The sequence below is a fragment of the Lagopus muta genome, chromosome 8 (assembly GCF_023343835.1).
Source record: "Lagopus muta isolate bLagMut1 chromosome 8, bLagMut1 primary, whole genome shotgun sequence".
NCBI classification, from domain to species: domain Eukaryota; kingdom Metazoa; phylum Chordata; class Aves; order Galliformes; family Phasianidae; genus Lagopus; species Lagopus muta.
Genome location: NC_064440.1, coordinates 23,223,902 through 23,236,917, shown reverse-complemented (window position 1 = coordinate 23,236,917; position 13,016 = coordinate 23,223,902). Strand labels below are relative to the sequence as shown.

General features: G+C 43.7%; 1 protein-coding gene across 2 annotated transcripts; it reads right to left on the bottom strand.

Moving 5' to 3' along the window:
• Positions 1 to 130: 130 nt before the first annotated feature.
• Positions 131 to 12,899, bottom strand: IDH1 (isocitrate dehydrogenase (NADP(+)) 1). 2 transcript variants are annotated; one of them, XM_048952864.1, is made up of 9 exons: positions 12,603 to 12,899; positions 10,289 to 10,429; positions 8,416 to 8,707; positions 6,780 to 6,885; positions 4,133 to 4,310; positions 3,530 to 3,681; positions 2,413 to 2,553; positions 1,530 to 1,692; positions 131 to 1,052 (listed from the first exon to the last, which is right to left on the bottom strand). In XM_048952864.1, exons 2-9 carry the CDS (start codon positions 10,408 to 10,410, stop codon positions 959 to 961), a joined length of 1,248 nt encoding a protein of 415 aa, XP_048808821.1. In that variant the 5' UTR covers positions 10,411 to 10,429; positions 12,603 to 12,899; the 3' UTR covers positions 131 to 958. The 2 variants fall into 2 exon arrangements, with proteins under 2 accessions (XP_048808821.1, XP_048808822.1); XM_048952865.1 differs by having other exon boundaries at positions 10,289 to 10,416.
• Between the last annotated feature and the right edge of the window lie 117 nt (positions 12,900 to 13,016).

The following is a 13,016-nucleotide window of genomic DNA, read 5'->3' as shown; positions in this document are numbered from 1 at the left end:
TTCTCATTTACATAGTGTTCCTACTCTCTGGCCCAGCATGCACTGGACTGCACTGAAAGGTACCTAGTTCTGTTTCTGAGGCAGAATTTCACCATTGCTCCTAATCACATAAAGGAAACACAGACACAAAGAATGTTATCTGCCTTTTATTTTAGTCTGAACTAAACTATTCTTCAAAAAAAAAAAAGGACGGAATAGTTCTTCACAGTCGTAAGCTGACTTGCTGTATCACAGTAAGTGTATGTGATACCCCAGACAACTAGAGAAACATTCTGCACCTTAATGAATTGCAAGGGAGGGGGAAGACAACAGTTCCTATGATTCACATCCAGTCAGGAGGAATATATCTAAATGCACAGCCTGCATTTAGGATACTGCTGCAGTTTTATTAGGCTTTCAGCCTATAGGGTTTATTTCCAGCATTTACTAAGTGCTTCTTCTCAGATGCTAATTTTGACTTAACAAATTCCTTGTTATCAGGATGTTGTGCTGTAGCTGGCCCTAAAAAGAACATTAAGAAAGGGGCTGCAGTAGAGCTGTCACAATTCTGTGAGCTCATTTATACTCAGTGGACAGTACTGGAGCAATAAAGACATTTCTGATTTCTCAGGTCTGTTGGAGAGTAAGTCACTCCTGGTTTGACCAGAGATGTGATGCAGACTGGCTTTCAGTTTGAGAAGAAGGAAATTGTAATAAAGTTGTAAGAGAGGAACCTCAAGTTTGCTCAGAATGACAAGGAATCTAGGCCCACAGTGAGCTTGAATACTATTACATTCAGCTGCTTAGCAAAGTGAGACCTAGCCTGGCAGCTCAAGAGGTGTAAGAAAAAAGTATATTTTAAAAGTTTGTATGTTCATATTTGTCTAGTATTTGAAATGTTACACAATGGTGATGTGGTGCCACATCAACTGCAGTTTAAGTGGGAATTTCTTAGCAGATCTCAAGTAGAACCCAAGCCTTAAAGTTTGGGCAGAGAGGCCAGCTTCCCCTTCAGGTTTGCAGCAAGCTTGTCCATGAATTCAAAGGTGCTCAGGTAGTCAGAACGTGTGACACTGAGGGAGGAAAAAAACAAGGCAGACATTAGTTGTCATGCTATTCAATTCTCGAAGTGGGAGAAGACTGCTCAAGGAGGTTTGAGCTCTGCCTCTGAAACCACCACAATCAGCCATTTATCATCTTGTGAAAAGGACCCAGAAAAGAAAGAGCCAGGTGAGGTAGATCTCCATCCTCATGAACGGGCAGGGAAAGTTCTGACTGATGTACCCAGCCTGCAAGGAACTTCTTCATACTTTTATTTCTCCTCTGCCAAGCATTTGTCACAGTAGCAAGGACAGAAGAGCACAGACTAAGGTACTTGGTGCAGATAACATTTCATAACCCGTTGTAGAGCGCTGGCTACAGGAAAGCACTGCTCTGTGACCAAACCAGCACCATATACACTAACGTAACTTTCCAACAAACATTTTTCCAGGAAAACCAAGTAAGCAAGTCCCTGCCGAGCATAACTGATTTACACTTCATGCACTTACTTAGGTAGGCCTTTGATACAAGCAGCAAGGTCCTTTGTCATGAAACCTGATTCAATGGTCTCAATGCACACTTCTTCCAGGGCAGTTGCAAAGGTCTTGAGGCTAGTGTTGTTGTCCAACTTAGCTCTGTGAGCTAATCCTCTTGTCCACGCAAAGATGGAGGCTGAGAAAGAACACTAGATTACTCTGTTCCTTCTAGGATTCTCCTGTGTTGTACTAAACTGAGGTAGTACAGTAAGTATACATTCTAACAATAATGCTAAAAACGGAAAAAAAGTTAGGTGTTTTCTTTCCCACAGCAGACTTCCTATCTTCAGGTAGGCATAATTGATATTTTGTGCAGCTCTAAAGAAAAGCAAAACTTAAACTACTCCATGACTTCTGAAAATTTCTCTTTGTGTCTGCCACTTTATTTTGTTCCTCCCCGAGTCAGAAAGACCTGCAGTGGGACTCTGATTACACAGCAAGCTGTCCTTATGACAGAAGGGTGCCTCTTCTTTCTAGTAATACATTACATTGTATCTTTTTCTCACATGCCATTCTAAGTGAATTTATGCTTAAAGTACAGTTTGGTAGGTGGCTGGTTTTTTTGACTATCAGAGAGGGGGTAAAATAAAAAGCTACCAATCCAAACCATAAGGCCAGCGTGGCTATAAATCCATCACTTGCAGAAGAATGACAACACATCTCATAGGCTAGATTGTATGAAAATTATTGCTTGCATTCCATGCCAGCCTGATTTTGCTCCAAGTGTCTCTGTGAAAGACAAGTACATTATGAACTACCAGTGTGAACTACTCTGTGGCGCTAGGTTCTCCAGAAAGGGTATGAATTCTTACTCCAAACCTGTACTTTTACGTGTAGAGATCTCTGAAGGGCTCACCAATGGGGTTAGTGGAGGTTTCTTGGCCTTTCTGGTGCATGCGGTAGTGACGAGTAACCGTGCCATGTGCAGCTTCTGCTTCAACAGTCTTGCCATCAGGGCAGATCAGCACGCTGGTCATCATGCCCAGAGAGCCATAACCTACATGAATACATAGATCAGTCTTCTAAACAGAGCCCTCATCTAAATTCCCCTAATTTCTGCCATGAGAGAGCTTTGCAAACTCTGCTGCAAGCATTCTTGAACACCAGAGCTGCTGCAACTAAGTGGCTAGTTCTGAAACTTCAAAATAACAACTCACACCAGCAGTGCTGCTGAACCACAAGGTACAGATGTGTAGATATTCTGCCCCATTTCAAGAACATTAATATTTCCACCTAACTTGCTGGATTTATTTATTTTTTTTTAATTTTTGAGAGCAGAGAATCCTAAGGGCAAGTAGCATTGGGCTGCCAGTTTGTACCTCACCAGGAGGGGATAAGAAACAAACCGATTCTAAGTCAGCATCTGCGTCAGTGAAAGGAACGGTCAGCTGGCAGAACTGGACATTCGTGCCCCCTCTACCCTGCAAGTTTCAGAGATCTGTGTGTTTGAAGGCTTCTTTGTGCAGCAATCCAACACATCTTTGTTCTGTGAGAGGCAACTGACTGGTCTTAAGAAAGAACATTTCACATAAAGCCACATCATGCCCTGTGGGTTTCTTCATCTATGTTTGTTTTGGCATCAGGCAGTTTGATTACACAGGATTTTGGTCAAGCGCTACAAATCTGTAAATTTTAACACATGACAGATAGCTTTAGGACTTCAAATTTTTCTTGCTTATGTGTTTAGCACCAGTTTTCTCACCACTGATCAACCATTACAACAGAAAGGCTGTTGGTTATATTGCTATCTGGTAAAGGAGTACAATTAAATATGTTGTCTACATTCAATGGAACTCCTCGTCAAAATGAAATCAAATTATGTGCCTGCTTGGTAGCTCCGTGACTGGCCACAGTTATGAAATATAACTTCTGAGACCCATCACCATCTCTTGGCAATACAATAAGATATGACAGAACACTATAAGAAACTGCTATTGAGTTTACTTAAGCATAGCAGAGGAAACTTCTCATACCTTGAGCAACAGAGTCAGACTGCACATCCCCATCATAGTTCTTGCAGGCCCAGACAAAGCCTCCTTCAGATTTCAGGGCCTGTGCAACCATATCATCAATGAGCCTATGTTCATACCAGATCTTCTTGGCTTCAAACTGGGACTTGTATTCTCTGGAAAACAAAAATCGGAACACTGATATATAGATGAAAACAGGATGCACGGTTTGTGCGAGTAAGTGTGCAGAGTGAGGTGTATGGAGATGAGATAAAAAAAAACAACACAAAAACACAAAATCCAGAAGAATTTTCATAATTTTTGCTCTTTTCTTCTTCCTCAATTGTCACAGCCAATGCAAATCTATTCAGAGAACCCATAGAGAATCTGTGGCTCTCTGTTAGCAGAGATGAACAACATAGCCAGATGTTGCAAAGCCTTATGTACTGTGTCCTGTGGGACAATGGAAATTACGACAGAAAAGGTGTACAGCCCTCCTGAAGGGCGTTTGCCATTACTGCCAAGTGTCTGCAAATACTGAATTAACTGCAAAAGTTCACAAGACTTGACATGTTTCTGCTGCAGACTGATGCACTGCGGTAGGAAGTACACAACCACCACAGTTACCTGTCATAGATCTCTTGGAAGATGTCTTTAAAGCGGCCATCATATCTCTTCAGGATGGTATTCTTGGTGCTCATGTACAGGGGCCAGCCTTTAGACAGAGCCATTTGGAAGGAACTATGAGCAAAATCCTTGATAGACTGGTCAACATTGTACATTCCCATGGCTACACCTCCACAGCCTGTTACCAAAAGAACAGACAGAATTCGACTAGGTTTAGTTTTGTTTAAGGGTTTGCTAGTCTCTTCATAGCATAGTCTGGCAGTTAGACTGGCATTACTTCCAGGTGTCTTGATATACTTTTCATTTTCAGACTGATTCTTTCAGGGAAAGATTCACTTTGCCCTACCAGCTCAAAGCTGGAACAGTCCTATAATACATGGATAAGTAAGGTGTTTTTGTTTTACAGCTAAGTACATCTTCACACCTAATACCCCTAAGAAGTTTCTACCTAATCCGCATTTAAGAAGCAAAACTGACAGGAGTGAACATGTTTGAATTTCTACTAATGGGATAAATAGTAGCAAGTATTTTTCACTGAAGCAGCAAGCAGCAGCTTGGAAGAAGAGGTTCAGTCAAAGCTAAAAATGGGTTTCTTCATGTTATGCTCCTTGTGCCTTCAGACTTCCATCATGTTGCAGAACTAGCTCTAGCAATGAGAGCCTGCTTTGTCTAAAGTTTTCCTACATCTCTTCATTGCATGTGTCTGGCATACCCTGCAGCTCTGATTCCACTTGCTCGAGCTCCCTTCCAGCAAGTTGTGTGAAGAACTTAGCCCTCATCTAAGTGCAAGGTAAAGTCTTGAGAAGGCTCTGAAGAACTATCAATATTCACATAACTTATATAATATTATGCAGACATGTAAGAAGCATGCATAAATATACTGACCAGTTTATTTTGGGGAAAATTAACATTCAGATCATTTAAAATGCTGGAGGTGGCTAGAAGTAGGATGTAGGACTTCATCGTAAAGCTATTTGTGTTTGTAGTGAAAAGCAGATCTACTCTTCATTTCAAACACGTCACTACCACCACTGTTGTAATTTGTTGCACCTTCATCAGTGATCTTCACTCTGGAAACACTCCACATTTGTTTTATTTCAGAAAAAAAACAACAAAATATAGCCATTCCAATAGCCATTATCCTTACCTCCAGATAATTACTATATGAATATGCATGCAAGAGAAAGAAGGGAAAAGCCAGAGATTTATCTCCTTGCAATGATAGCAAGGTCACTGAAGTTGGTATTGGCATGGAATGGAACTCTTGTTACTAATGAAAATACATGTTGTTCCCCTGCTTCCCTTAGTGAGTCAAGGGCAGAACAAGGTCTGATCATCTAGTAAGACTGTTCTCAGGAGATATGGTTTCACACGTAGCTACAGCAACAGCTGTTAAGTTTTATTCAAATACTTATTTACAAGTAAAGAAAAAGCTTTTTCAATCCTACTGTGAACTCAAATTTCTTGAATCAGTATCAAATTTGAAGACATCTTCAGAAACAGCAACAGCTTCCCTTACGGACTGTGGAGATGTACTGGCACACAGCGATCTGCTGTCTCTGGTACTACCTTGCTTTCTGATGCTACGCATCAGGACAGTGAATCAGACTGACAGCTAGGACTGCCAGAGTTCTTCAGTACAAGCTCACCAGTCACCTATCAAATGAGAACATATTAGAACTGGCAGCAAAGCTGGTGAATTCTGTGTAAAAGGCTGTACAGCAAGAAATGCTAGATATTTGATTTCCTGTGAGCAAGAATGCCAGAGAAATCAACTGCATTAAGTAATAGAGCAGTTCCCAAACCAAATACATATGAACTGCTAATCTGTGTGGTCTATATAGATGTATTAGGTCACCGTAGCTAGAAATAAAGCACTGCCTGCTCATGTACATGGGTTACCATCAAGCTTTAAATCCTGAACCTTTTGACCATTAACAGACAAAACATATAACCGATGTAAAGTTCCCTTGGTCCTGCCCCTACATAAACATACTGGTTTCTGTAAGGGCGTTTGTAATTCTTTAATTGTTTTATGCAACACAGCCCAGCAGTCAGAACTCCTCTTTCCAAGCCTAGCATTACCTGCATCAGGAAAGCAGTATTGCCAGGACACAAATACCTTTCTGAATGCATATATGAGAACAGTTATAGCCTACACAGACAGGAGTACTCTTGTCAAATTTTCTACCTAGTTTGGGGGTATTAGTATCAGTTCTCATTTTCATTGAGGAAGACTGCTTAATAACGATACAATGTGTGAAAGCTATACAGAGCACAGCAAGATGAACTACAGCCAGGAAATATCATATCTGGATTGCTCAAATATAGTTCCCCTCAGGTCAAGCACTGTTTAGATAGCAAGTTCCCCTCTGAACAGAGGGAAGGGCATGCATGTCACTACCAGAGTCATTATACAAGGAACAAGGACCAGCCTAGTACGATTACATATTTGAAGTGCTGCTTTGATCCCAGGAAAGTTTCAAGTAATTTTAAGTACTTCCAAACAGATGAAAAAGACCCAGGCCTTCTCCATCCTTTACCTCCCAGAGAGATACTGTACCATCAGATAGATCTGATTAATAATTCAAAGTTGAATTAAACTAAGAAATATCAGTTCCAAGCAAAACTTAGAAATAGTACCTACTTTCAAAGTTATGGACCAGATAGGTGACTGGTTTGCCTCCATCTCCTGGAGTGTATGTCATCTCTACTTTCCCAGGCCCAGGTACCACAAAATCGGTTGCTTTGTACTGTTAAAAAAAATTGCCACAATAATTTTATGATAGTTTTATTTACCTATTTATTCATTTTTATTTATTTATTTATTTAGGAGGACAGAACTGTGAAGATAATCCAGGATAGGATAAGGTGCAGAGATACATTTACAATAAATAAATCTGCTGAATACATTCTGTTTACACTGGCCATGTGATCCCTGGATTATCTTACTGGAGAGGCAAGAACTAAGTACTGAAGAGTCTGCCTGTGTCAGAAATGATTATTCCCTTTCATGGGAAAATACTTGCAGATTCTTGGGCTCCATCAACTGGATGAGCATGTATTTTTGCAGATGCACAAAAGTTTAAATGCCAAGTATTCAGAGTGCTTTGTGGCTTCTGAGTAGAAAGCTTTCCCTTCCCTCCCTCCAAGACATTCATATCACAACCACTGATCTGATGAATAAGGCTAAATTCTAGAGGATCTTAACAAAAGCCACTACTTCTATCCATTGTAGTGCAGATTAGCCTTCCAGATGTCATAAGAATTTGGTGTTCTATAAATTGTTACACATTTTCTGAACTGTCCTGAACAGTACTGTTACATTTCCTTGAAGTCTGTCATGTTTTTCCAAGTAGTTTCTTTCCTATTGAGAGAATCTGTTCCTTCAGGTGTTCTGAAGTTACAAACGTATCTTGCTAATATGGCCTGTACTTTATTCCTTTTGTTTTAACCTTGTATTTTGGCATGGTTTTAATCCTCCCCCCTCAATTCACTGTTAATTATTATTTGACCTTCTCAGTTGTTAAATACTACTAAAGATGCTGGGCCACATTCTCCCCACCCTGAGTGGATCCTTATTATTTTACCATCCCAGCTAGTATTACAACTCTTCCTCAGTTTTGGATTTACTCGTTCCTTTAAGCAGTCACTCTTCTTGAAAGACTCTCCTTTCATATTTGGTTGCTTTGCAAGGCATCATTACCCAGGGAGCAGTATAGCTGGTATTTGTTCTCTAGAATGTCCAAAGACAGCTACACTGAGTGCTACACGATCATTTCCCATGGCCCTGTACTACCTCCACCAATGGCAGTTTCTCTGCTTCATTCCACAGCCTGATGTGTCCATTACGAACACCATGCAGGAGTGCTGTCTAAACCTCAACTGTTGATATCAAGTTTAGAGGACAGACCCAAGTTCAAAAAAGTAAGAAAAAACACCACCCACACACCAAGGCAACTTTCCTCACTTTCAGAAATTGCTCATGTCTGCTTTTGCTATGAACAACATTTGAGGAGGATTCTGCAGAATTGAGGAAAACAACTTAGAGGAGTGAGTTCACCCCCACGTTTCTGTAAAGCCCCATCTAATCTAAGCACAGCTCATAAATACCATTTATACAATTGCAGTGTTTAAGGAACAAAGGCATAAAACGGGCTCTCCCACTCCTTGCCAGGTGCTGCACAAAGTACTTAGAGAGTACCTACTTTCCAGGTGGGAGTCCTAGTTTAGGACAAAGTCTGTTCAGATAGATAAGAGAGGTAAGCACTGAAGTGACTCACTTGATCCCCGTAAGCATGACGGCCAATGACAATGGGTTTCACCCATCCAGACACCAATCGGGGGATGTTCTTGCAGATAATAGCCTCCCTGAAGACTGTTCCACCTAGGATGTTTCTAATGGTCCCGTTAGGAGACTTCCACATCTGCTTCAACTTGAACTCTTCTACTCTTTTCTCATCAGGAGTGATGGTGGCACACTTGATGCCAACATGATATTTCTTTATGGCTTCAGCAGCTTCCACGGTCACTTTATCATCTGTAGCATCACGATGCTCAATGCCCAAGTCATAGCTGTAACAAAACCACAAACAGTCAGAATTGCCCAGGGCATTCACATCCAATAGGAAAGAAACCAGAGCCCATAATTCCAGCACTCTGCCATAACTGAAGTTATTCCTCTCCTACTCCAGCAGCATCCTCACTAACAGAACACACGGGCTCATATACTGATATTTCAACAGTCATTTCAACAGTGAGAAGGTACCCAAAGCACAGCTTCAGTTTATGGCTGAGCCTATCTTCCAGCACAGGACACAGCCTGCATCTTTGCTTTCTCTTTTGATTTTCCTGGCAATGGAACTTTCTGCCTGGTTTTCTCATGGTATGGAACAGCACAATCCCCAAGTGAATATGGGCCTTTATTTTAAGTCTCTTGACCTGAGGGTTTCTGCTTCCTTACTTTACTGAAGCACACAAAGAAACACCAGGCTTCAAATTGAAAACTGCTTTGCCAATGATTCACAATCCTGCTCTGGCAGCACAACTTCCAATAGTCTCCCTCAAGCACTCAAGAGGAAGCACGTTTCCTACACTCACTGTTTTAACAGCTTTCTGAGACTGCCCAGCGTGGGGCAGCCCTGAAGCACAGCCAGCTCTGCATGAATCTAGCCATTGTGCTGGCTCAGCTAGGGGTCTGCATCGTCTCCTCCTACCCTTCTTTGAAAATAGATGTCCTCCAGACTGCGCATATATATTGTGCTGCTGAGTTCCTGTTTGTCTGCGTCTCAACAGTAGCAAGGAGAAAGCATGATGTAGGTGGCATACAAATAACTTCAAGAGCAGGGTACAAGGTCAGACTTGTGGGTTTAATAATGGCAGCTACCACTGAAGTCCCCTTTCCACACAGAAGAGAGCAACACTGCTGGATATTTATCTAATAATTAAAGCTTACTGGCTAGAAAGGAAAGGAACTGTTTGTTCTGCTTGACCAGATGCTATATACAGCACGTTCCTTTTGCCATACCAGCTACTAGTATTTGCTTTTCCCAGAAGGGAGTGTAGAGCACAGCCTAGACTCAGGGAACGGTTGCAACAGTTAGCTTACACTGCCAGCAGCACAGGTCAAGCTTTGAGGAAACATGTCAGAGTTTGTGCCCTACAACCACACGTTCACCTTCTGGGCAGGTCTTCAGAGATGGAAAGCAGCTCTAGACCTGCTCAGAGTTCACAGGTGCTAGGCTTCAAACCAGGGAATGGCTGAAATAACCAATGCTCCTAATTCTTTAGGCTGCAGGAAGCCATGCAGACTGCCCAGGGACTGGAAAATAAAGATAGAAGAAAATGCAAACCATGACTGTGAAGGAACTTCTTGTTAAGCATTCACTGCTAACTGCTGTGAAGAATCCCCAGAGGGACTACCAGGGGAGAGTTAACCAAAGTACCTTCACCGTGAGCCTACATTTTTCACAGTACTTAGTGAGATTGGTCCTTGAGGTAACAGCAAGGACTCAGCCTTGAATGTTACTGGTATCAAAAGGGCAAGTTAGCCTCTCCACATAAGCGCTGGAGGAGCAATAAATGAAACTTGAGCAATGCTTAATGATACATGCAAATTGCAGTACCAATTGGTTGGATGTCATAAAGAGCAATTACCTGTGCAAATCCAGATCTACATAAGGAAAAATCAGCTTTTCTTTAATTAATTCCCAGATGACCCGTGTCATTTCATCTCCTTGCATCTCCACAACAGACCCTCCATGGATTTTTTTAGACATCTTGATCTGCAGTAAAAAACTTTTTAAAACACAATTAGAGATACTAACATTGCATACATAACCACTCCTGAAGTCTAAAAAACAAACAAACAAAAAATACCACCACCAAAGCAAAAAAACAAACCTAAGTAGTATTGTTCTTGGAATCCCAGCTCCCAGAGAGATCTGGGGACAAAGTAAAAGGTTAACAGTTGAGATTTAAGGGCAGGAACTTAATTCAGAGCTTGAATCATAGTTTTTAAGGAATTTTGAAAGCATGATCAAACTCTTTCCACCCAAATTTCACACCAGTAGATGGGCACTTTTAGAGACTTCATCAGCTCTAGTCCAGTTGCCTGTTTCTCCTATTAAAAAAAAAAAATGCAGGTTGACATTTATTTTAATGACAGCTCAGACTGCTGGCACTAAAATCAGCACATCAGATTCTTAATAGATTCCTTCTCCAGGGAAGAAGGAAGCAGGGGCACACTGACAGTATCTTCTTCTGGCAAGTTTTACTTCAGTTGCATGTAGAAAAAAAATGTGTCCAGTATTTATTTGACCAGAAGTTTCCCAGGATATTTATTCAGCCTTGAAAAAAAAAAGCCACTGAACTCTACCGCTCCTTTTGTACTTTGCTCCTTGATAAAAACAAAACAAAAAAAAACACATCCCGCAATCCACCCAACTTCTCACAGTGCTCTGCTTTTTTTTTTTTTATTATTATCCAGTTCCTTGGTTCTCAACTCTAATTATGCAAGAGCTATGACTTGGCATTTTCTTTCCCCCCAAGACAGTCCAGTTCTTGTATGTAGCTGCTGGGATAGTACAGTGAGACACCAAGCCCTTGTGCCTGAAATTATAGTCTAACAGACACTGAGCTCCATGAATGGCTTTACCTAGATGAACAGGCTCAGTGTTCAGTAACTCACAACCTTGTTTGACCCAATTTAACATGAGCACATAACATTGAAAAGTGAACCGTCAGGCACGTCTATCCTAAATCTTGTCTCATATGAGGTCTTTCCAGTTCTCAAGAGAAAGTTTAATATCATTTGATCACACTGCATTTATGCTCAGTTTACTTATACAAGTGTTTTGGGCCCACTTTCCAGGAACAGCAATGTAAATGAGGACTGTCTCACAGTCCTATAGCCCAGGCACAGGTCATTAGCCAGGAGCCTCTAGTTTGGCTTTTAGCACTCACACAGCCCGAGGAATTTTGGTCATTCATTTAAGCCACAGCCCCACCCACCATTACTTGTTTTGTGGTTTGATCCTCGCTTAAACAAGATCAGACAACCTCAGTCTTCTCACAGCAATAGGTTTTGCAAAACTAGCTTAAGAACTCTGCAGCGGTGTTGGCATGAGGGAAAACAAAGATGTGCCTCCACTGAGATATATCCTCCTGGAACAGTGGAACAGATGCTTCCTCGGGAGCTGACAGCACCCTGGAGGTCTCCCTGGTCACAGCCTCAGTACCCTTCTTCTCTCAGTGGCAGGGCCAGCTCGCCAACAGGCGCGCTTTCCCTAAAGAATTCCTTTGGACTTTCTTCTTCTGGCACCTTTTCACTTCGATTTTGCACTCCACAGAGCTGCCAAAGGTCAGCAAAGGGCCTACAAGAACCTCCTTCTACACTTAACCCAAGCAGTTTAAAGCTTCGGCGAATCCTAACCACTCCTTGGTTTGCAGTCGCTAATTAACTATTGCGACACCTCGCAGCACAGCCGTACAGGAGCTCTCCGGCTCGGGCCCGCCCGTCGCGCACTGCAGTGCCTCCAGCCCACCGCCCCTGCTCCCACCCCGCCCATGACAGCCCGAGCCCAGCCCAGCCCCAGGCCGCAGCACGGAGCGGGCCGTCAGCAGACAAGCATAGAGGGCTGCGGGGCCCCAGGCGAGCCGTCAAGGCACCGGGTACTGCATGATGGCGAAGGGAGGAGCCCCACACCACAGAGCGGCTCCGAGAAGCCGGCAGCCAGCGGCGGATGGAAGCACTCAGAGGCACCCCAATAGAAAAGGGACCTTTCTCACAAAAAAAAAAAAAACACAAAAAACCACACACAAAAAACCCCACCACGTTAAAGAGCAATAACAAACGACTAGCCCCAGCCCAGCCAGAAACCCGGCCCGCAGAGAACACCGCACCGGAGGACAGAAGGACAAAGGCACGGCCGCGGCCCCGCCCGCCGCAGGCCGGGCTACGTAGCGTTACCTGCCGACACCGCGCTCCGCCGCTCAGCACACTGAGGGGCCGGGCCCTGCGCGGAGCACTTTATGGGGCCGCGCCCCCGCCCCCCGCCGGCCTCTCCCGAGCCCTCCTTCTCGCCGACCGGCGCCTTCCCCGCCCTCTCGCAGTGAGTGGCGGCGCGACGAGGCGGAGGAAGGGGGGGGTGCCGAGGCCCGGGCGCTCCGGGGGCGGGATACGCGCGTCGCTCGGACCGGGGGGCGCCCCGCGCTGAGGGGAGAGGCGGGCGCAGCTGGGAGCGGGGAGGAGCGCCGTGAGAACGCACCCGCCCTGCCGCGCTGCGGGCGGCAGTCCCGAGTGCACCCGCGGGGCGGGTCCCGCTAGGAGGCCGCCCCGCCCAACGGCCGCCGGCGGCGGGTGGATGAGCGCGGGGCCTCGATT